This window comes from Falco peregrinus, chromosome 3, assembly GCF_023634155.1.
Source record: "Falco peregrinus isolate bFalPer1 chromosome 3, bFalPer1.pri, whole genome shotgun sequence".
In the NCBI taxonomy this organism is placed as follows: domain Eukaryota; kingdom Metazoa; phylum Chordata; class Aves; order Falconiformes; family Falconidae; genus Falco; species Falco peregrinus.
In genome coordinates, this window is record NC_073723.1 from 33,893,146 (window position 1) to 33,917,240 (window position 24,095).

General features: G+C 39.3%; 1 protein-coding gene and 1 long non-coding RNA gene across 6 annotated transcripts in view; one reads left to right on the forward strand and one right to left on the reverse strand.

The window, feature by feature from the left end:
* Positions 1-270: 270 nt before the first annotated feature.
* Positions 271-22,050, reverse strand: RIPK2 (receptor interacting serine/threonine kinase 2). Its single transcript, XM_027777756.2, has 11 exons — positions 21,675-22,050; positions 18,209-18,362; positions 16,874-17,029; positions 14,411-14,568; positions 10,328-10,377; positions 9,828-9,989; positions 6,617-6,702; positions 6,345-6,434; positions 5,636-5,741; positions 1,610-1,789; positions 271-863 (listed from the first exon to the last, which is right to left on the reverse strand). Exons 1-11 carry the CDS (start codon positions 21,860-21,862, stop codon positions 541-543), a joined length of 1,653 nt encoding a protein of 550 aa, XP_027633557.2. The 5' UTR covers positions 21,863-22,050; the 3' UTR covers positions 271-540.
* Positions 22,051-22,122: 72 nt separating this feature from the next.
* Positions 22,123-24,095, forward strand: part of LOC114010389 (uncharacterized) — a 53,898-nt gene continuing 51,925 nt past the window's right edge. For all 5 annotated transcript variants that reach the window (XR_008746607.1, XR_008746609.1, XR_008746611.1 and 2 more), the window contains exon 1: positions 22,123-22,457. This is a non-coding gene — a long non-coding RNA (uncharacterized LOC114010389). The remainder of the gene's footprint in view (positions 22,458-24,095) is intronic.

Genomic DNA, 24,095 nt, shown 5'->3' on the forward strand with positions numbered 1-24,095 from the left:
AAAAATCTTCAGCTGAAGTTCATTTTTTATGAATCTCCAGGGATTTGAGTAGTTGTTATAAGGGATTTTACTCAGTGATGCTGTCAGCAGGGGTCCCTGAAAAGGTTACTCAAATCACTCTCCAATACAGTGGGCTGTCAAGACACAGGTGGTGGACAGGCTGGTCGGACACAAGGGTCTCATCTTCCTTGGGAAACTGACAGGCTGATCAAATAGAAGGGATTGGAGGAAAACCCCCTTCTTAACATGACAATAGGTATAAAGAGAAAATGTGTAAAACGGGAAACATTTATTTGTCATGTATAAACAAAATACTTCTATGAATTGAGGCAACAAGTGTCAGGTGTTTGGCTTTATGACTGCACTCCAACTGAATAATTGGTAACTCACCAAATGCAGTCTAGACGAACTCAGTGTCATTTCTGAGACTCAGCAAAGGCACAATAAAGACAAAGCAGTACAGATATAAAACTACTATACAGAAACACGAATTGTGTTGTAAGAAAAATATTCACATGGTTTCATATAGAAAGAATAAATTTAAAGATGCAGTCTTAGAGAATTAGATACATCTGGATAAGGTTGAAGTCCTAGCTGTTTGTTATCTTTCAACTTTTGTATTATAATTCTGGCAAATTCCTCTCCTTGGCTATCTGAGGTATCAAGCAGTTGTCGTACTTTTGATGTCCTTGTAGGTTTGGTGCTTATAAGTTCATAGTCTTCTTTCATGAGTAAAAATCTTGAAAGAAGAGCATCCAGTGACTGATTCAAACATGCTTCAGTCATCTGATCGATAATTTCCTCTCTTTTACTTTGGATCCATTGATGAGCTACATTCTGTTGTATGGTTTCCAAAACAAAATCTGAGATTGAAGAGGATTGAAAAAAAAAAAAAGTATTGTAAATTTCTGTCAACAGATAGTGCCATAGAACAAAGAACAAGCTGAGAAAGAGCTGTTTAAAACTTGTTCGGAAAAAAAGTTGGTCAGAAATACACTAGACTACTAAACATGCTTTTAAGATTTCACTATTATATTCCACATTTTAAATGTTCCAGTTTCTCAGATTTGGTGGTTAGTGTTTGTTTTATCATAGAATCACAGAATAATTTAGGTTGGAAGGAAGCCTCAAGGAGGTCATCTGGTATAATGGCCTCAGATAAATGACAAAGGTGGGGCAACTTCAATGATAACTCTGGTTGCTCAGGGCCCTGACCAGCTGAACCTTGAGTGTCTCCAAATGATGGGACTTCTACAGCCTCTGTGGGCAACCTGTTCCAGGGTTCAGCCCAACCTGGTACTAAAAAGACAGAGGTGGTAACTTCACTTTCCAAGTGCACTTTTATTCAATTTTACTGAAAATAACACTAGTTTCCTGTGTGTTTTCCTCAAGTTGAGGATTCACACAGTGAAAAGGTGCCCCACTTTATGTTGGTTTTACTTTGTAATATAAGGCTACAAGGACAGAATTACCTGCATTCTTAATTTGTAAAATGCTTTGTTTCCATTTTACAGATGAACAACAGTACCAGTTTGCATTTCATACAAACATTTATTTGACATTAGGACACTTATTGTGGGTCTTGGAATTAAATCAGTGTTTGCTGTACCTGAAGAAACTGGTGATGTCCGCAGCATATGTGATGCAGAATTTGAGGCATCTGAAATACTCTTTTCTGGCAAGGGAAAATAATCGTATGGATGCACAAGAAGTTTGGCACTCTGAGTTACAGAGATATTTTCATCTGTGCTCTGACGGCTGAGAGACTGTAGACCTTCAGAATTTCCATCTTAAAACAAAAAAAAAAGGGGGGGGGGAAGGGGAGAGTGAGCTGTATTAATTCTATGTTGAAATAAAATACAGCCATCGGAGACTATTTAGAGGAACTCTATAAAACAAGTAATAAACAACTTAAATTCACATCAGATACAACACATTATTCCTTACACTCAGGTTCTGAGTACATTCATGTCCCTTATCTTTTAACCAGGCCCTGACCATGGGTTTGGGCATATTTTTTTTTTGTTTTAAAAGAACATTGAGAGGATAAATCTGGTAGATGTGACCTTTAAAAAAATAGCTCTGACAGAAAATTTTTGCAGGGACTGGAAGAACAAAACTCCTTCAAGTTTTTGGAGAGGCAGCTAGGAGTCAGCATGAAAGCAGACTGATGAAGTTTGGCAGTGTAATCAAGGTGGAAATATTTCTTTTATTTTCAGGTGGAGGGAAAGAACATGAAAAGCAACTGTAACATTCAGTGGGAGGCCAGTGGAAGCTTTTGGTAGTCTGTCAAAACTGCAGATGACTTCAAGAAAGCTTCACGTAAACTTGTGCAAAGGAAGGGAGAAAAACTTAATAGTTTCTATTTTTAGGATTTTTTTTATATAGCAGAAAAAGATGATGGATATGAAAACAGCAGTAGGAATTACTTAAGGAGGAGATGACAAATAGCTGATAAGCAACAAACTGCAGGACATATGCCTAATTCTGCATACAGTTTTCGTTACAGACTTTCACAGTGTCATTTGATAAAGAGCTTCAGAGTTAACTAAAAACCAGAGATGCAAATGTATGAATCCAGATGAACATCTAAAGACACAATAAGAAGAGGTAACTCTATGGACAACTTGGGATTTACAGGTACCTGTCCAATGGGGGAACCTGAAGGTGTATTCCTAGATCAGTGTTGACCTGTAGAAGAATATGGCTATAAGTACATGGATCAGGAATAGGATAACGTGAATGAAATGACACTCTCATTATTTAAAAAACAGTGCACTAGAACTCATAGTAACTAGTACTTTATTTCACGAAAGGGAGAGAAAGCTGGGCAGAACTTTCTCTGTAGTGTGAAGCAGCGTATGTTATCTACTGCATGAATGAGAAAGGATTAGGAGACAACCACTGAGTGAAAGATCATTTCAGAAAAGGATTTTAAACAGCTCTGCTGGGATAGATCGTTGTAGATCTCTAGGCACACGCAGATTTTTAATAACATTACAGACAAAACTACTGGGATTATACTAGTATGGTAGAATGACCTTGATCAGAGACCATAGCATAAAAAGTACTATCATAGAATCACAGAATCTTTTACGTTTGAAAAGACCTTTAAGATCATCAAGTCCAACCGTAAACCTAAGACTGCCAATTCCACCACTAAACAACATCCCTAAGTGCCACATCTACACATCTTTTAAATACCTCCAGGGATGGCGACTCAAACACTTCCCTGGCAGCCTGTTCCAATGCTTGACAACCCTTTTGTTGAAGGAATTTTTCCTAATATCCAATCTAAAACTTCCCTGGCACAACTTGAGCTGTTTCCTCTCATCCTACCGCTTGTTACATGGGAGAAGACTCCAACACACACTTTGCTACAGCCCCCTTTCAGGTAGTTGTAGAGAACGATAAGGTCTCCCCTGAGCCTCCTTTTCTCCAGATTAAACAACTCCAGCTCCCTCAAACAGAAACATGCTAATTAGATTTGCAGATGTTATTCAGAAAGAACAGGTTGATCCGATCCAAGTTACTCAGAAAGAACCTAGTTGAAGTGGAAATTCAGTAGCAAAAATATGAGATCCAGACTTTCTGCTTCAAGCTGGGGCTAATCGTTTGGAATTGAGATAAGGAAAAAAACCCTAGGTAGTTTATTATGTAATGAAGGATCTTGTGAGAAAGGAGAAATAAAATTCTAAGGTATATAAAGTACAGGGGTTTCTGAGACAGAAAACTTTTGTCACCATTCTTTCAGGATACTAAGTACAGAGGTCTGGTAACGGTTCAATGACTTCAGTTAGAACATGCACAAGGAGTAGTAGGATACCAGGAGAATGAAGAAGCTTATTTAAGAAATGGACTTCAAAAGAGTGTGTCCTGTTTGTCTAGCAAGACAAAGTGTATTAAAGAATTACTCTCTATATCAGAAAAAAAATAATGGGAGAAGAGGGGAAAGATCTATTTAAACCTTAAAAAAATGCCCAAGCAAAGTGCATGTATAAGCTTGCTAGGGAAGAGGAAAGGAAAAAAAAAAAAGAGGAAAAGGGAGGCTGGAAGTTAGAAGAAAAGTCTTAACTCTGGAGGAGCAAGTTTCTGAAAAAAATTTCTAATTGGATTGGTGGAAAAAACAACTAAACTAAAATCTATAGTATTAACTCCTGCCTTGGTGCCATGCCAAATGCATCTCTTACCAACAGCTACCTGGGAACAGATTTTCACCTGAAACAATTGCATCTGATTTTGAAAAGTAAGAGGAATGTCGGTTTTGCTTTCTGTTATATAACTACCCGACATAGATATTGGCAAAGAAATAACAAACACTTCTTCTGTAGTAGTATATACTACATATAGTGTATATATATAGATAGACAGACATAAAATAGTGTAGGCACTTTTTTCACAAGCTTTACATTATCTATACACACATACAACAAAGTCTAAGCAGTGACTCCACACAAAGATCACTAACTGATCAGTCAGATAGTTGTACCACCACAATGTCATCAATGACTTCCACAGGTAAACACGACAATTTTTAATAGGAACCAGCAGCAAGAAGGGCTAATATTTATCATTATCTTATCTCATTACACTTAGAGACCATGCTCATTTTCAAGCCAATATTACATTTTCTAAAATTCATCACAACATTCCTATTAAGCTTGGTAGCCAAAAGTTATTCTTCATCTTTAAGATTTTTATGCTATAAATGCTTGGGTTGAGGTACAGCTGAAGTACACTGCACTTGCTTTCTGCCATTTTCCCCAGTAACTCAAATTCCTTAAGCTTCGTAAATACAGCAGGAATTCCAAGGAAGAAAAATTACATATCTCTCTAGTACATTGAGTACAAGTCCAGAATTGTGGACATGTTCAAACAGGGGCTAGAAAAAAACCTGCCTGCAGCACCTCAGCACACTTTTTGATGCCCTACTTACAGCAGAAGTCAAGTGCCTTGTCTGCTTTCACACCACTGCTCCCTGCAAAGTCAAAGGATATCCATTCTTTTGAAATATACGTTTGTGTTCTTTCAAGAGAAGAAACTTAAGTGCAGTTTTAGTTTCACAATGTATTGCTATTCCAGCTGGGTCTCATTGCATTTTTCTGTCTTCTGATGTCAGCAACACCTTAAAATGGCGTTTTGTCTCAGAATTTTCCCAACTTTTGTTCAGAAAAGGTGACAGCTATGAAAGGTCTGTGCAGGTATTTTTGCAAGGAATCTAATTATTAAAGCATTTTTTAAAATGGAATTAAAAATGATTGAGAGGCTGGGCTGCATTAAAAACTTTCAGTTTATGTATCTTTAAGAGTGCCTCAAAATGTTTTAGCCTTTTTATCTTTATAATTAATTCACAAATGGTTAACTAAACTGCCTGAAGTCTGAAGGGACAAGTAAATGCTATCTCTGCACTCATGACCATGAATGGGAAAACTGAAGCTGTGAGCTGTGGGGATTGCTCAAGTGACAGAAACAGAAAATCAGAGCTCAAATACTCTAGTTTTTTACCCAGAGCACTATGTTTACAAAACACATCTCTCTTCTGACATACGGAGATCCAACTTTCTACTATGCAAATGCCATGACACAGCGGGAGGGTAAAGTTGCAATTGCAACTTAAACTCATGAGTATCTCTACCTGATGACAGGATATTGCACTTGGGAACCGACTTGAATCTTGATATATCTGGAGAGATGCTTCGAAGGGGAAGTGCATCACACTGTATGGAGCCAGAATGTGTTTCCTGGAATGATTCCAGTTGTATATTGAAAAGGCACATTAAATAAATACAAAGTTGCAGGTTTTTTACAGAGTACTTTCCCATCACTGTTTTCCCTGCTCAATAGACAGCACAATTAAAATGCAGTAAAGCAGAAGAAATCGTGTAATCCTAATACTTGTGTTATTCCATAGCTGACAGCAATTTCATATACGAGTTTAACCATTAGTAAGAACCAAAATCAGAAGCACTAAGAATTGAAATATAAAAGCAAATCTATATGACCCTATGTAATCAAGCTCCGCAGAGGTGTAAGGGAGCAGAAGACAATCTCTTACAAGTTGCAGACATTGTGTGCTGCATTCCTTCTCAAAGCGCTGGCTTTCCCACATCTAGAGAATATACCAAACACGCCCTTCTTATTTCTGCTTACCCACCCCTTACTATTTTAACCTATATAGCTATGCATTTGTTACATCCCAGCTCAACTAATGCACTTTATGCCTTTCCTGACTGCACAGGAAAGTAAACTGCAGAACGATTCCTCCTTACTAAGTTAACCCTCCCTTAAGCTCTCAGGATCTTTAATGATGCTGACATACTGAATGCAATACGTAAAATATTTACCTCTTGGGGATTCAGAGGTATATTTAGAGATACCTGCTCCACATCTGCTTGCTTTCCACTCTTGTAAATACATCGTGATTCATACAGTGACTGGAAGAGATATATTTACTTGTATTAAATTTCTGCTATAAGACAAGATGATAGCTTTATACAAACACATGCTTCAGCCAGATACAAGACTGAATAAATGACAAAGGAGAGTACATTTCTTTTAGCAAACAAATATTACCAATTTATTTGACCAACTCATGACTGTAACAAAAGCCACTTACCTTTGATCTTTTTAACAGAATTACTGCTTCCAACATAGCTATTTCATCAAATGTTCGCAGGACTGGCTCAAGGTCTATTAAACATTCTATTAAAAAAAAATAGTATTTTGCTGAATGATTTAAAGTGGAAATTAAGTTTTCATTTTGCTAAAGGTACTTTCTTACATTTACAAAAGTAATTTATCTGTTGATACACATCAAACCACTTATGCTGCTAAACAGAAGTTTCTTGCTTTCACCTGTTAGAGCAGTTTCACATCACCAAAATAAACCCTGTGCTGATCTGGCCACCTCGGCACTCTGTATCACAAGAGATCTGGGACTGTGCCAGACAGCAAGTCTTACATTGCTGTAATGGATAGATTGGTGGGTTTGCCATGTTTCAAGGTAGACCCAACAAGCTTGATTAGCTAAATGGGACCAAGCAGCACAATACCTCAGTGTGGGTCACGGTCTTCCCACTCCACCAGAGGTATTAAAGATCTACATGAGAAAAATAAACAAACAAACCCTTACCACAGCAATATCCAGAACAGATGCTGTGAGGCAGGGCCAGAGAAGATGGGACAGTCAAGGCACTGACCTATCACATCCAATGAATCCAAATGATACTGTCCTTGTTTTCACCAAAGGCAGCAATTCAGAGAAGCTAAAATCATCTGCTCACATAGGGAAGCACATGACAGTCCAAGAAGTAAGTTACAACCTGTGCTATGCTCCCTTGCTTTCCAATGTTTAAAGGTTTATAAAGATAAATATTTCAAATGTTGAGATGACTGTGTTATAAAAATGTTTTCTTTGAAACTGTGCTCAGATACAACAAAACCTCAAGAAAGGGTAATGGCATAGCTCAATTCTATTGCATTTCTATGGATTCTGCTGATTCATCAAAACCTGTTAACCATGCTAGCATTCTGTCACACTGCATCCTTATTAACATATTTTTATTTTTTACTACAATTTTACCTCTCTTCTCCTGTATTAACTTTTTTCCACTAGCATCTTCAAGATATACATTCAATACTGGAATTCTTATTTTCTTGACTAAAACAGAGTTTTACAGGTTTGGCAATCCATTTTCCACACTGAAATACTAGCACTGCTAATTCTTGTTGATTATAATTAAACTGTAGGTACATATTCCAAGTACATGCAGAAACATGGTGATAAGTAGTTGTTATCTCTTCTTTATAAGGAGAACAGACAGGTTAACCGAGGTTTTCCATTTAAAGTTTATTTAACAAAAGGGGAGGTCTGGTGTTTTGGTTTTCTCTGCCCTGTACTACGGTAATTGCAAAATTTCCCAGTGAGCTTTACTTCCCTTAATTTGCAACAGTTCTGCAACTTCCTCTTTCTTTTTGTGATAGTAAAGTAGAGGAGAAAGCAATGCATGTTTTCTTCAAAGACATCTTACTACAGACACAGCACTAGTAACAGAACCCAAGTTAGCTCACATCCCGGGTAATTAGCCCTTCAACATGACCACAGACTTTGATTGCTATTTTGCTTTGCTTAACTGTCAAAAGAAAATGAGAATACATAAATAAATATTATGATGTGTCTATCCTTTGTCATTTTAGAAAAATATTATAAATGGTTATATTTCCTTGTTTGGGAAAAAAATAATCCACAACTTAAAATCACACAAACCGGACTCACACAAACATAACCTGACATTTCAAAATGTTCTTAATGCAGAAATAAGAACGCCTCAAAAAAGGTCATGTAAATCATTTTGGACTGTAAACGCAACATGAAGATGCTGTATGTGTTTAGATGTGCCTCCATTTTGTCTTTTGCCAAACTGATCCCAAAAAATGGAGTCAAAAACATTTCTAAGCTATCTGAACAGCAGTTTTCTAACACTTTCCCACTCAAAGGAGTATGCCTATAAAGGCTTTCAAAATAGTAAACAAATTTCTGTTCACCAAAGCTACAGATGTAACTTTAAGATTGTGGACCTCTCTACTCATAACATCAAAAAATCCAAAATCAAAATAAACCATAAACCCACAAGAACCAACAAACCCTGATATTTCAGGTTTGGGTCATTGCATCTTCAACCTAACCAGTGAGAAATTTAAAAGACAGAATTGTTTAAGCCAGAGCAATTTGTACTGTTCTAAATTTGAATACTTTCCGTCTACATTTTTGCCTCTCCAGGGTGATCCAGTTTTCCCTACAGAATTAGGTTCACGTTTTCTAAAGGAGAAGGAAGGAAGATTTTAAAGCACATGCAAATTAAACAAGCACAGCAATGCAGGTGGAGGAACCACTGTTGGCTTCACTACACTGATATATGTGATGATAGCAACACTTGCAAGAGCAAATTTCACAGTTTAATCGTTTTCTGCCAATATTGATGGAATTACCTTTATGCAATGGCCAAAGAAGAACCAAAAGTAACCACAGAATTAAGCATTTTGAGGAGAAATTGTTACACAGGATAAATTTGGACTCAACACACACCAAATATGTCAGTTAAGTGCAAGAAACACAGGTTTGCAAAAAGCAAAACAGAACTTTTCTAGTTCACACTACACTAATGTCTACAAGCTCACACTTCAGTCTTATTCTCTAAATTCTGCAATCCACTGTAAAAATGGTTGGAAGTATCTATATTTGGTCTCATGGACAAAAAGCTGAACAAAGGAAAGATGGAAAGAGAAAGTTAAGTGGGTTCATCCAGTACCTGTTCAATCTGGACAGTGGAGCAATCAAATATAAACTCTCAGTGAAAAAGATCTATACCAAGATGCAAACACAGGATGAAGTCAGTATAGTTTATCTGATATGCAATGTTTTGTTGGTGTGTTTGCCAGCTTGCTTACAAATCTCACAGTACTCATTCTACACTTCCCTTCTTAAAAAAAAAAAAAAAAGTTCCCTTCAACAATAAACAAAAAACCCCCAAGTCCAAGTAATTAAAAAAAGCATGCTGCTTTTGTACAGGTAAATTAGCTGGAGTCTTTTGCATTTGTCATCTCTAACAACTTGGTTTTACGGCACACACATAGTTCCATTCATAAAAGTTTGTTTCTAGATGTGGTGGAAGCAGACAAGCACCTTATCATATGCAAAACTGAGCACATACTATCTCTTGACACTTTTAACATTCCCTTTTGTGACTGTAATCTTGCTCTGTAAGTACCATGTTCAACAGAAATCTGGCAATTTACAAATATTTTCTTATTATGAAATGTAAACTCACTTAAGAACGATGGTCTTTCATCTGGGTTTTGTGCCCATCCACTTTCTATCAATCTGATGATGAGCACTCGATGAGGAATGTCCATTGACAAACTTTCTTCACTTAAGTCTAGTCGCTGTCCTTGTGACACACTATACATTATCTGCAAGGGGTTTATAACTTCTGTCAAAATAGACATCATACAGTCATTAGAAATATATGCAATATAAATAGCTTACTATAGGAGGAATAATTTAGTTTGCAGACATAGTATTTATACATCGCCAAAATAAGACTATACTTTTTTATTTAAAAAAATTATTTTAATTTATTGAACAACACTAATTTAAAAAAAAATACAGAAAAACTCTCATTTGAAAAGTAACTCAAAGTGTTCTTCAACAAGCTTACAAGTTGAATCATTAGAATTAACCCCTAAAATGAAGTTCCCAGGTACCAGGTCTCAGGTTTAGCCTGTAAGTAAAGCTGGAAAAATAAATTAAAGGAAGACATGACCTTACCTTCAAATGGCTGTTTCCTTGACATCACTTCCCACATAATAATTGCATAACTGTTTAAAGTATAAAAAGTGTAGAAGTTGTTATTTCAGATTAAACTGAAAGAGGGTAGATTTAGATTCGATATTAGGAAGAAATTCTGAACTGTGAGGGCGGTGAGCCCCTGGCAGGGGTTGTCCAGAGCAGCTGTGGATGCCCCATCCCTGGAAGTGCTCCAGGCCAGGCTGGATGGGGCTTTGGGCAGCCTGGTCTGGTGGAAGGTGTCCCTGCCCATGGCAAGGGGTTGGAACTAGATGATCTTTAAAAGTCCCTTCCAACCCAAACTACTCTACGATTTTGATTACTCACACTTAACACAGTTTGCCCAGCTTTACATTTTACTAAAAACATTTTGCTAAAATGATCCTGCATACATGCATAGAACTGACTATAGCTAACTACAATGACGACCTGAATATATGGAAACTAGCAGGAATTTTAACCAGTGGCTTCAACTATAAGTAATTAATAATATTAAGTACAGAAAAAGTACATGGCATGTAAATTCCTATTCCAAATCTGTATTAGCTCTGCTCTATTAATACATTGTGAATTACGTATATGCAGTTTAAATGTCAGTATGCAAATTAAAGTGTGCTCCAGAGTCCCGGCTGCTCTGTCCTAACTGCAATACTGTGGCATCTCCCCAGTCCAGATGGACACTCTGACATTCCCACGGGAAGCAGGGTACCAGCAGGGAGGATGGCTTTCACCCACACTTCTACCCCAACACAAAGTCAGTCAGGTAAGATAAAGACTTGCACTCGGGAAGCACCCTCCACCTTCCCCCACAGATATACATGCTTTCAACATATGCAATCTTCTCTATAAGGAGAGATGTCACTTACACACAGCATTCACTTCACAAAAAAGACTTTCAAGAACACCACCCTGAACTACAGCTAGGAGACTGAACGCACATCTCCTTACTCAAACCAGTGACATTTTTTTCCATTCACCTCAACATGAATGGGAACTGGTTCAGTGAAAACAAACCTGCTCCACCTTTAGTAGACTAGTCACTCTCTTCAGTCATCAGGATATGTAAAAAAAACCTGTAAGTTTAAGCAACTTTGTAATTTAAATAAGATCAGATTATTTCATTTAAATAGAATCATAGAATCATTTAGGTTGGAAAAGACCTTTGAGATCATCAAGTCCAACCATTAACCCAGGACTGCCGAGCATTGAATTTGTTTATAAAAAAAAAATCAATGTAGTTAAGATAAATAAAAAGAAATACAGTGATGTAAAACCTTCAAATCTGGCTTTCCTATTTAAGAATAGGAATTTGGTGTCAGGAATAACACCAGTAGTTCTAAAACTAAAATGAGAGCGCAAAAATATTTCACTGTATAAGAACCTAATTTCCAATGTCAAACATACCCTTGTAAACTTACCTCTACTCCCTTATTGTTTCCAGTAAATCAATTTTAAAATGGATTTAAAAGTTTTAAACATTTTACTTGAAAAAAATTGAAATCCAATTTGCACAGAAGCAATACAAATGAAATTATGCAAAGAATTATTTTTTTGCTAAAGAATTAGCACTTATCAGAATAAATGTTTGCTGAACTACTCAAATAACTGCACAAAGATAGTGTTTTCCTGCACCACTAAGAAGTACAAAATTTTGCATATAGGTTACATGTAACTGCCTCTAAGCATGATATCATCCAACAGCTACCAATTAGGAAGAATCAAAACAATTAAGGAAGAATAAAGTAAGTGATGCTTAAACTTAATCATATAAATTGAGCTTTCCTAACTACTTATTCCATTCATATTTTAACATCCACCCCTGATAAAATTTATTCAGGTAACTTCTAATAAAAGCAGTCCTCCTTGTTAGAAAGCCTGCTTTTGATGCATTCCTGAGAATTCATGCAGACTGATTTTTTTGGCAGTAAAAGTTGATGCTGCTTGACTGTTGTGTGAACAATTTTTTTCTTTAAGAAAGATCCTTCCTCACAGATTAACTTTGATATCTCAACAACATTCAGCTGCATCTGCTGTGGACAATTAATCAGACACCCAACCTTTAATTCAGTTTAGAATCTCTCTACAACTAAAGACTGTCTTCTTAATTCTACAACACTGCAGCATACCAACTCCTGCTGATTTTCTATTTGTGTTTTCCCTTCTTATTTCTGCTTCATAGCATCTCCTTATGATCCGGAGCACAGATCTTCCTGCGTGACCTTTCTGGTGGTCGTTTCCTTCACGTCTTCCTGCCTTGAACTGCCTTCCCTCTTTATGATGTCTCAGTTTCTTTCTTCTCAGATAATCTCTTTTCTTCCTAATTCATCAGTTTTCTAAGCCCTTCTACTGATCTTTTCTCTCTTGTTTTCTTTCATTTGGTTGCTATTCTTCTGCACACATTTTTTTTTTCTTTAAACATTTGTCTTCCTCATCTCCACTCAGTCATTAAGCCACCAGCCATACTTTCTGTATGTTACACAATATACGCTACTCCTTTTCAATGTCTTCCTAGTCCAGATTTTCTCATCAAAGGGTGAGGAAAGCAGGTATGCTACCATCTCTATTCTTTAGACAGGAAAGTCCAGGAACTTTGTGTGACCCTTAAGAGTAAGGGATAATTAAAGAGAAATAGTGGTCTCCCTGGAAGTCAGGAAGACACTCTGAAACTGATACATCTCTCACCAAAATACAACCCTGTCAAAGCTGAAGGTAAAGGTGGTAGAGTGCAATAGAGAGATGGACTTTGTCACAGAGATATGCCTCTTCATGCCTCCTTAATCTCCTTTTACACAGGTGTCCTGGTTTCAGCTGGGATAGTTAATTTTCTTCTTAGTAGCTGGTGCAGTGCTGTGTTTTTGCTGTGGTGTGGGAACAATGTTGATGGTACACTGATGTTTTTAGTTGTTGCTGGGTGATGTTCAAATTGAATCCAGGACTTTTTCAGTTCCTTGGGCCCTGCCAGCATGAGGGCTGGAGGGACACAGGAAATTTGGGGGGTACACAGCCAGGACAGGTGACCCAAGCTAGCCCAAAAGGTATTCCATACCATATGGCGTCATGCTGAGTATATAAACTGGGGGAAGAAAAAGGAAGGGGGGGACATTTGGCATGATGGTGTTTGTCTTCCTGAGTAACCGTTACGTGTGATGGAGCCCGGCTTTCCTGAGGATGGCTGAACACCTGCCTGCCCATGGGAAGCAGTGAATGAATTCCTTGGTTTACTTTGCTTGTGTGCGCAGCTTTTTGTTTACCTGTTAAATTGTTCTTATCTCAACCCTGGAAGTTTTACATTCCTTTCCGATCCTTCTTCCAATCCTTCTTCCCATCCCTCTGGGTGGGGGGAAGTGAGCAAGCGGCTGTGTGGTGCTTGGTTGCCGGACGGGGTTAAACCACAACAACAGGACAGTTACCTCCATGATTGTTCAAATAATCCTTGAGCTCTCGAAGCCTTTTCAGATTAACTAATTGTAACTAATATCCTAAGAGCAATTGACGTTTTGTTGGATGGGTCTCCACCACTCTACTCCTTCCTGTTCTGTTACTTCTACTACTCAGAACTGACACAGATCTACCTCAACTTTCATAAAGTAAATTATTCCTTAAGGAGATCTCTGTAAATACTTCCTCCAACCCCATTACCCTGTTTTTTTCCTAACTTCTTCCCAAAACTATGTTTTTTTCTTTCCCCCAAGTATATTCTGCAATTTATATTAACTGATCTGCACAAATTACAAGGGTATGTGCATCAAGCTGTGTGAAGAGCTTTTTTCCTTCCCTACACTGTCTGTATGTGTACACTCATTTATAGAAACCAGCCTCCTCTGTTTCTGTAGTTCTAACTTAATTTCTGGAGCATTACACTTGTCATGGTGTTTCCTAAAGAAATGAGTCATTAAATCCAGCTACCAATTAATTCTTTTTTTTCCCCAATTCATTTTGTTTATGCACCTATGATAGTGCTACTACCAAAAATAATAAAATTGCTGAGAATATGTTAAAATCTAAGTTCAGTAAATCAAATATGAATTCAAATTGCAAAGATCACTTGAGAACACCACGAGTTACCTGTAGATATCGTGTTTCACACTTGCACGGGTTTTCTGACTGGGATTGTAATTTTCAGGTGGCATGTAGATAATTGTCCCTCCTTCTGGCAAAGAAGTTTCACTTCGTGATTGCGACATGGAAATGACACGCCATTTTGACATGCCAAAATCTGCAATCTGGAAAGGACAAATCAGTTGTTCTGAGAAGAAAAACTGGAATTATTGGCTGACCATTGTTAGAAATTCCAGAAATATGCCCAAAAGAACGGGTCACTTAAAGTCCTTAACCTAACACACAAAAAGTATGTGGGTCGTCCTAGCAACAGTAAATACTGGCTTCAGTCCAGAAAGCATTCCAGGTCATGACTCATGCTATCCCTATAGCCCTGCCCTATCCTGTTGTTCTTTTGAGGAAGGACTCATATATCATATGGCTGGGGAATCTGCTATGAAAGTCTGTTCTGTATAAAGAAAATAACTTTCCTTTGTTAAAAAAAGCAAACAAAAAAAATCATTGAGTACTTCTAGCTCCCTTGTTGTGAAGAAAGCACAAATTCAGTATAAATCATAATAGCTCTATGTAACTTAGGTTGCAGGTATTCCAAGACAGTTGCTTTCACAAGAAGACTTTGGGGTACTCCACCTCACCCCCAAATCAATGAAATATTAATCTTCCATTAATTCATTTGATATTCTGAAATTCTGTGCTGAATATTTTCTTTATCGTGCACTCTGGGGCCTTGTCCTTTCCTATAGAGTTTACAGTTCCTCCACATAAAGAATTAATTGACTGCAGTTTACATTCTCAGACATCTACAAGCCAGGGTGCAAGATGTCAAACTAGGTTACTAGTAGGGAGACACACAGCCATAACTCACCTTCTGGCTGAGTTGCAGTGTCTGGCATACAAGGGAGACAGATAAGCAGCTAACTACGAGCTCTGCACTTGTTCAACATTTGTGTGACAGTGAAAACATTTTCAACAAAGATGGCTCTGCAAGCATTGTGGCAACTAAGATAACAGAAATAAGCTTTCAGGAAAACATACAGTCGACATCCACAGTGAAAAATAACCTTTTTTACTCTACAACTCATTCTCATCAAGCCTTCCTCACTGTAGGAAGTCACATTATCTTGCTCGTTCAGTAGCTGGGACAGCCAGAAGCACCCTATGAATGGTATCACTTTTATACCAATGCAATAATTGTTCTATTTGGCATGCATGATGACCTTCTTGTGTTTCCTGACAGTTGTCCTAATTTAGACAATCTTGCTTCACCCCCAAAAAACCCACTTGAACCCTCTAAAGACAGTCTTCCAGAGACTCTTTACAGGAGGCAGGGCAGATACGCAAGAGTTAACCTCTTCCCTTCAGTTGCTCCATCAAAGCAGCTGTTTAGATGTGGTCAGGCAGAGCACGGGACCACACTAATGCTCTTTGGGATTAAAAAGAGAATGGATAAAAAAATTACTTGGACCAGTTCGCCAGTCAGGTTTATCAGGAAGCTTGAGAGATGGCAATACCAGCACAAGCGAGTGGGAGGAGGTATGACCTGCTAAGGGTGTGAGTGGAGACAAAGCTACGTAAGGCACCGTGCTGCCAAGAAAAATGTGCTTGCAATGGAGAAAAAGGAAATCAGCTCTGGATCTCTGATCTTTGCTCAAAGGACTCACAAATAGATTCATATCTCAGTAAGAACCGAAGCATTTGCCATTCAAATATAAACTAAGTGTAAAATATCTCTTATTTCTTATTTACTTGAACAGTATATTCTAGCCTATCAATTTTAAAAATAGAGGATCTTTTACAAAAAGTCCCTGTGACTCTTGCAATTACGGAAGCACCTAACCATTCTGTTAGATGCACTTTTAGTGCCTTTTTCATATCATGGAAGTGCTATTTTAAAAGGCAGAATTAAAGTTTTAAACTAATGTTACTTCTCCATGTATGTTTGCTCTTTGGTGCTTCACAAAAGCCATCTGCCAACATGTTACAGATTTCAGTTAAGTTTTACATGTTCTCATACTATGCTAACAGAACATATATGTACATATTGCATGATAAATATAAAATGGGGTATTAACATTTGAATTTGACCTACTGTCCCCCAGAACTAACTTGTCTGAGTACCTCAGACAGGAACACTTTCTATTTTCTTCTCACGAAAGGGCCAGATGGAGCTACCCTTGGAAGGTTGTCATATGAGAGTGTCACTGCTACTGAGTATCACCTACTGCTATAGCAGAAACAGCCTGAATTCTGGCTTTCCCATCGTTTCAGATGGATAGAATCCACATTTGAGCAAAGGAGAATTTTCAAAAGAAAAACTCAAAAGTTCTGTCTGCAAGGATAGAAGAAAACATCTGGCATACAATTACAACCCCTCTGTATGGCTGCATCCTCACTCTTCTTCCTCTACAATAATTCAAACACTTTTGCTCATTCTGGATGCTGAAGAATATAAGAATTAAATAACTCTACCTTGACATGAAACTCATCATCCAGCAAAATATTCTGGGTTTTCAAGTCATGGTGCAGCAGTGGAGGATTCATGTTGTGTAAATAGTTTACTCCCAATGCAATTTCATAAAGAATGCGGAATCTCAGGCACCAGGGAATGTTAGGATATAGATCTTTCTGCCAAGATAAAACCACAAAACCAGAATATAATCCTCCATCCTTATCTAACAACACAACACAAAGACTTTTATAATACTAAGAAAGTAACTTGGACAAGCAGTAAACTTTTAAAACATACATTATATGAACTCCTTAAAAAATTGTAACTAAGCATTAAGACCGGTTAGCTGTTAAAACAAATACATAAATGTTAATCATGCAGTGTTATGTTTCCATTCCCTAGCATTCATGTAATAGTTCATAACTGCTATAGATGATGTATTACACTTACTACATTACTCATTCATATGAAAGTATGATTTGCAGATGAACTCCTGTATGAAACTTGCAACCCACAGATTATGAATACTACACAAAGGACGGTAAGAATCATATCTTCGACTGACACTGGGGGAAAAAAAGAGGCTGTGGTGAAACTAAGTGCAAAATACTACCTTTATAAATATTAATACAGCAAGGAAAAAAACCCACAACTACCTTTGTAAATATTAATACACCAAGAAAAAGGCAGTAAAACTCAACTGGCATCTTAAAAGTTACATTGACACCAATGCCTTTATGAAAAACACAGCTGAGCTCTCTAAGGCATAAAACATGTACTGATTAAAGGTACAAAAGAGACTGCAGTGCTGTTGAGACACAAATGCAGTAGCTTTACAGTAGCAACACTGGATGCTCAGACCAAGTTAATTGGAGCAGCTGAGAGTTCAGCACAGGAGAACTTACTCCTGAGAGTATCATCTGGTAGAAATAGCCATATCTGTCTTCATTTTATTTTAATAAAGATTCATATTCAGGGAAAAAATACTTATCTTTGTGTGATGTTTACATTGGCAATAATTCTGAAACCCAGGTTGAAGTAAGCATAAGTATTTAAGCTTCTAATTTGAGAACAGCAGAGGTTTGAAAAGTGATTGTATATAATAATTCAACATGAAGCCAGTTATAGGTTATGACATTAAAAGGAAAAGTGTAATAGAACTAAAGTCTGCTGAGTTTTGTTGTCTTTTTGGGGTACAGAAAATCCATCTGAGCACCAAAAACTACTAGCGATAATGACTGTCCTTTGATTTGAAATATTATTAATAATACACTTTACTATATTACTTCAAGTATGGAAATCACAATCTATTCAAAACAACCAGGCATTGTATTTAAGACTGTAAGTACACTTACCCCATGTAAAAGCTGGTTTAATGACCCATTTGTCATATATTCTGTTACTATCCCCAGAAATTCAGGCTCGTTGCAAATTCCCAAAATTGGCAGAATGTAACTAAACCTGGCTTTGTGTAATATCTCTGCTTCTTTCAGAAGGTGGCTTCTATCACTTAAAAGCAAGCAAACAAACAAAAAACATTACCATACCTGTACTAGGAAACTCAGAACAAATTTTGGTTTCACTATGTTATCTTTAAAAAATTATGTACCTATACGCAGTACCACCACCTTTCACCATTTTATTCTTACTATGCTGTTTTGATTACAGGATACTGTAAGGCAAATTAGAATCTGCAAATGCAAATACAAGATAGCTTCCCCAGTTTTTTTTTACCACACAAATATCTCTACTTCCATCACACATTTAATCCATGTTTCCACTAAATAAGGAAAAAGTCAGAACTCCAACTTCCACCACCCTGTGTAACCGTAACAGTAATAACCAGCCATACTTGTCCTATTTTACTGGCCATCTTCAAATCCCAAGTTTTCGCTGAGGCTCAATATTAATCTTCTACTGAGCGGAGATTTTAATACTCCCAACTCTACAACCATTTAAATTGTGCACTAAAATAATATGGGCTAAAGAAATGTACCTTCAGTTTCTGAAGGAAAAGGAACTACCAATTATGTTTTGTTTTCACATAAATTTTTCCTTCAAATTGGGCCCCTGCTTTGAATCATCATCTGGAAAAAAACATCCCCTGGTTGCACAGGAAGCAGGAAGGGACCAGCCTCTTGTTTGGATGTCTGAATGTGGCTGTGTGAACGCTTTCTGTTACATCAAACCTCCTCATAAAAGTGAGTTAGATGCATCTTTACAAATTCAGACCTTGTAGCATGTGGATTTGAGAAGCCCAAGTTTTAGTGAAGATTGATTATGGTTCTATCCCTAAAAATGATAAACTATTTGGAATGCCTTATATCTCAAATGTTCTTGAAAAAAAATAGGATTGCTGACAGTGAGGATACTTGGACCATGAATATGTTAATTCTAAGAAAAAAAGATTTAATTTTATACCAATGGAGATCGGTATAGGTGCAAGTACAGGACTTTTACAACACATCTAAGATTGATCCTTTGAATATGAGCCCGTCTGATTTAAAAGCAATACAGCTGTGCTTAGGGCATGGTTGCATACAAACCAGAGCTGTGCCAATCGTGATTTGCTAAGTACAGTGCCATGTTAATGTGCTTATACACCTCCTGGGTGAGAGCTGGCATGCATCCATCAAGCCAGGGCAGACACCAAAGAGTTCACGTCAGTCTGGACCCATCAACGTAGATCTAGCCCTCACAAAGAAAAGGCCATCAGGGCACATGGGGAAACGAGGAAGCCTGGAGAACTAAAGCCTGCTGCTTTTAGGACAGGAAAACGTTGAACTTAGAAGGATGTGAAATCAAGGGCAATTGTTAGTCCTTATCTATGTGATGGAAAAAGGCTTCTGTTACAGGAAACTCTAGGAAATGGTCAAAGTGAAAAGGCAGCCTTCAAGAAAAGCATGGGGCAAAGACATAACTCCTTCCCTTCTTCCTGTCCAGAAAAGACTAGGTTTGAGACAGCTAGGGGTTTTCCCAGACTGTGAGGCATATCTGCATGGGATTCAGCTGTAGCCAGGAAAAGAGTTGCAACATGGTGAGGTCTATTCCCGTGTCTGTAAGTCACTTCACCTTTGTCTGCTCTATACCAGGAGGGCATTGAGTAATGCCTAAATCAGTACAAGCCTACAACAGCTTCCCAACCAGCTTTGCTTTTTTGGCTGGTCACACACCAGGTTCTGGGATAACACAATGCAGGCTTCCTGTTTAAGGAATTAACTGCACCACAGACTCTTCCCGGTTCTTGACAGCATTTACAGGGTGGCATTTTATATTGCCTACTATGTAACCGACAAATCACTTGCTGCAGACACACCAGTATAACGGATTTCTTACAGGTTTTGGTCTTCTTAGAGCACTTCCAAGCTTTGCATGGTGTACGGTAGGTGTCTAAATTATTTTGATTACCTCAGTTGCCCTTTTCATCATAATTTCATGGGTTAGATGTTGCTAACCTAAATTCTTGCAAGGCTAAAAATAATATTTGTTGTTTTCTCCCATCTGAGTTGGGAGGATAAACATTGTTCTGATTAGCAGGGATTTAAGCTGGCATTTAAATTAAAGAAAAAACCCATCAATAAACTTATCAGAGAACATTGTATTCCTGCTTAAAAACATAACTGAGATTCCATTTCATTTTGGCAAGATTTCAAAGATAAAGCTTGTGTATACAGACCTGGGGAATAAGAGGTGAAATAGCTTAAAACAAGTTATCTTATATTCTAGCACGCTAGGTCACAAGACTAGAAGCCTTGTTATTTTGAGTGAAGCTATTCTGCCTAAATAGCTAATACTAGATCAAAGAAACCTGAGGCAGTAAAGATTAAAGACAGCTAGATAAGATGTAAGAGGCAGGCTTCAGATAGCCTTAAGAAGAGGCAAGTTTGCATTGGTAAGATAAAAAAATTGGCACTATAGGAAGTGAATGAGACAGAGATGGATGAAAAATTATTACCTGCTTCCCCCTTACATGGAGTGACAGCACCTGTAATAAACTTGTCACTTGAGCCCCAGGAAAATTGGGAACACAAGGATTAATAGTTGAAGAACTAATGGAAAGTATCAGTTGTATGTGGGAGCCTACAAGCCTATTATTTTAAATTAACTTCTCTCAGTACTGTGAGAACCGGGACAAAAAAGACCAACCAAAGAAACAAAAAAAGGAAACTATCATGTATTGTCTCAGAGAAGCTTGTTCTAGGAGCTAGATGCAATCTCTAGTGGGTACAGTAATACATTCCTTGTCTTCTCTCTGTAAAGAACGAATCTACAGTAACCACTGTATTTTAGTATCCTGGTGATAATTCAGCAAAACGTTTAGCCACCAACAGACCCAGAACGAAGCCGAACTGTGCAAATCCCACCCTGAGGGGGAAGCAAGGCGCACGTTGCAGAAGAAAAAAACCTTCAAAAGCGGCAACTTGCTTAGTGTCTGCCACGCTGGGCCTGAAGCCACCCATTTTCAATAACCGAAAGTGAGGAAGCTCCGGGGCTGGTACGTGCTTTCTCGTGGCTCAAGCTAAATCACCCACCGCGGGACGTCCTTTACCCCTGGATTTAAAGCAACGCTGCCTGCCAAGACACCCCGTCCGTGAGCCACCAACGGGAGAAACCCACGGCGGCACCTCCGCCGCGGCAGCTCGGCCCATGCCCGCACAGCCCGGGCTCCACCACCCGTGGCTGCGTTACCCACCGACGGGACGCCCTCACCGAGTGACCTGGGCAGTGTAGGAGCGGGGGACCCCCTGCTTGGTTTAGGGGAGAGGTGTACTCTGCTCGGTCCCTGGCCACCACCCCGGCGGTGTCCGCCCCGCCCGTTACCTGTCTAGCAGCGGCCCCTGCAGGCATTTGAGGGCCACCGGGACCCTCCAGTCGGCATGGCGGGCGGCGGACACGGTGCCGTAAGCGCCGCGGCTGATAAAACGCAGATCCGGGAGTTTGTTGGAGGGGATGGAGGGCAGGGCGTAGCTGATGGCGCCCGCCCGGCCTCCGCCATCCCCGCCGCTCATCCTCGCACTCCGCCGCCGGGGCGGTCGCGCCGTCTCTCCGCCGGGCGCAGCGGAGCCCGCAGCGCCTCTACTGCCGCCCCGCTTCCCCGCCCCGGCGCGCCTCCTCCCCAGCCCGACGGCAGCCCCCTCCTCCCTCGGCACCGCCGGGGAGCCGCGGCCCTTCCCCACGGAGAGCGGCGTCCCGCGGGTGCCCGCCTCGGGGAGGGCGGAGCGCCGCGATGAGTCGGGCGGGGGGGGAGGGGGGGAGCCGCAGGTCCCTCGGGAGCGCAGGGCCGGGGCAGCAGCCTGCTCCTTCGGGGGAGCGGGGGCGTCGTGCCGGCAGGTATCCCCCGGGGGAGAGGAGGGGGAGAGGGGGGAACCTCCCCCTCCGTCCGGGCGGCGGGCGGGGATGTGCCATTTCTCTTCCCGAAAAACGATGCGGGACGCCAGGGCCGGGCCCGGCAGGGAGCGCCGCCCTCCGGAGCTGTGGCTTGTGCCGCTCCGGGTGGGGTGTTCATCGCTCAGGTGAAGGGAGAGGAGACTTCGCACTTGCACTCGCTTGTCTTCTCTGTGGCTGTCCTAGGAAGATTTTTCATGATAGCGGCATTTCAAAAAGGTAATTTCGAAATTTCCAGAAAGCGCAAGTTCACCCTTGCCCTGGCTCAGAGCCAGCTGCCTGATCAGCTGATGAGTTTGCAATAGCTTTACGTGAGGGTTACAAAGGAAGGTTTTGCAAGGCCTGTTCACCAAGTCAAGTTCTCGTAGACTAAAAAAATGCCTTAATTTAATAGCCTGTAGCTTTTGACAAGGAGTGACAGTTAAGCAGGATGAAATAGAGGTAAATGGAACAAATCCCTCACCTTCCCATGTGTATGGATCTTGGGCTAAAAGTCCGGGACTTCTCACCTCTCCTCTTTTCTCCCTGTAGTGGATATAGACCAGAGAATGAGGGAAAGGGGCTAAGTTCTCAGGCTAGGATACCGTGCAGTATTTCGCAGCACGCGCTTCAAGGCATGGCAATTATTTTTCAGTTCTCTCTAGGTCCTAGTATTTTAGACAGCTTTGCTATGTTTTTCCAATTTTTTACATCTTGAACAGTTTATATCTTCCAAATGATGCAGCACTACTAACATACTCTGCGTGAAGCAAGTACTGACTTACTCTGTTTTCAGTTTTCATTTTGCCTGCGTCCTTTGGACACACTAGGTGGTTTCCCAGACGTGTAATTGTGATGCAGTGTTTGCAATACACAGGTTTTGGGTATCTGTTTATGCATATCCTTCTCTCTATTTACCATGTCAGTAGTACTATTTATCATACTATTTCAACTTTGATACATAAGAAAGATTTTGTTTCCTAAAGAAAATAATATGTAATGGACACACACTGTAGGCATGTACTACAAAGCCACTGTGCAAATACATACTTACGGTATTTCCCTCCCATGAGATTCTGAATGTCACTATACTAAAAAGTTCAAGATAAAAAAAAAAAAAAAATTGCTCATCTGCTTGCCTTGTACTGGTTGATTTCACTTTTATTTGTAGTTCTAAGTGTATTCACTTAGGAAAATATTGTGATTATAAAGGGTAACAGTGCCAAGAGTATTGCCACGTATTGTTACAATGTATATATTCTAAAGTATACTGTTTTGTATTGGCTAAAGGGCCGGTCAGTTTCGGCTTATGTCAGTGGGTTTTGCACCATGCTAAGACAGCACGGGGTCAGTTTCTGTGAGTTGAGTGGAAGCGGTATTGACATTTTCACCACAGTAAAGGAATACAGGGTGAATAACAGGAATAAGTGGTTAGTTACTTCTTTCTGCAGATCTTTAGGAATTTTGTAAGGGCAGTAAGGGCAGAAGAATGCTCCATTTGAGATGAGTTCTGTGGCTGTAGTACTGTGATGTTTTGACACATCAAACCAGAAGTTCCAAAAATACAAAGTTGTGACTTGGAGCTCCCAAGACAAAGAGGGGCTTCTGAGGGTAAAACTAGAGTAAATAATTACTGCTTCTGGAAACCCCTCTTTATTTTCATTAGTATATTAAAAGGCATTCTCTCAAATTCCATAAGTGACATCACAGCAGGCTTAAAGGTTTCATTGTTGAAGTTATGTGGCATAAACTGCAGCAGAAATACAAAGTAATTTCAGTGCAAATTAAAGCTTTAAAATATTGTTGAGATTGTGTTGACACTGTTAACTTGTAAAACTAAAATACGATGTGATGTCAATTGAAGTATTATATGTGGTG

Excerpts from the sequence above, each read along its gene's own strand:
- RIPK2 (XM_027777756.2), bottom strand. The coding sequence starts at position 21,862 with ATGAGCGGCGGGGATGGCGGAGGCCGGGCGGGCGCCATCAGCTACGCC. Across the intron at positions 18,363-21,674 it reads CAGGGGCCGCTGCTAGACAG|TGATAGAAGCCACCTTCTGA; the intron begins GTAACGGGCGGG and ends CTTGCTTTTAAG. Across the intron at positions 6,703-9,827 it reads TGAAAGACCATCGTTCTTAA|AATGTTTAATAGACCTTGAG; the intron begins GTGAGTTTACAT and ends TTTTTTTAATAG.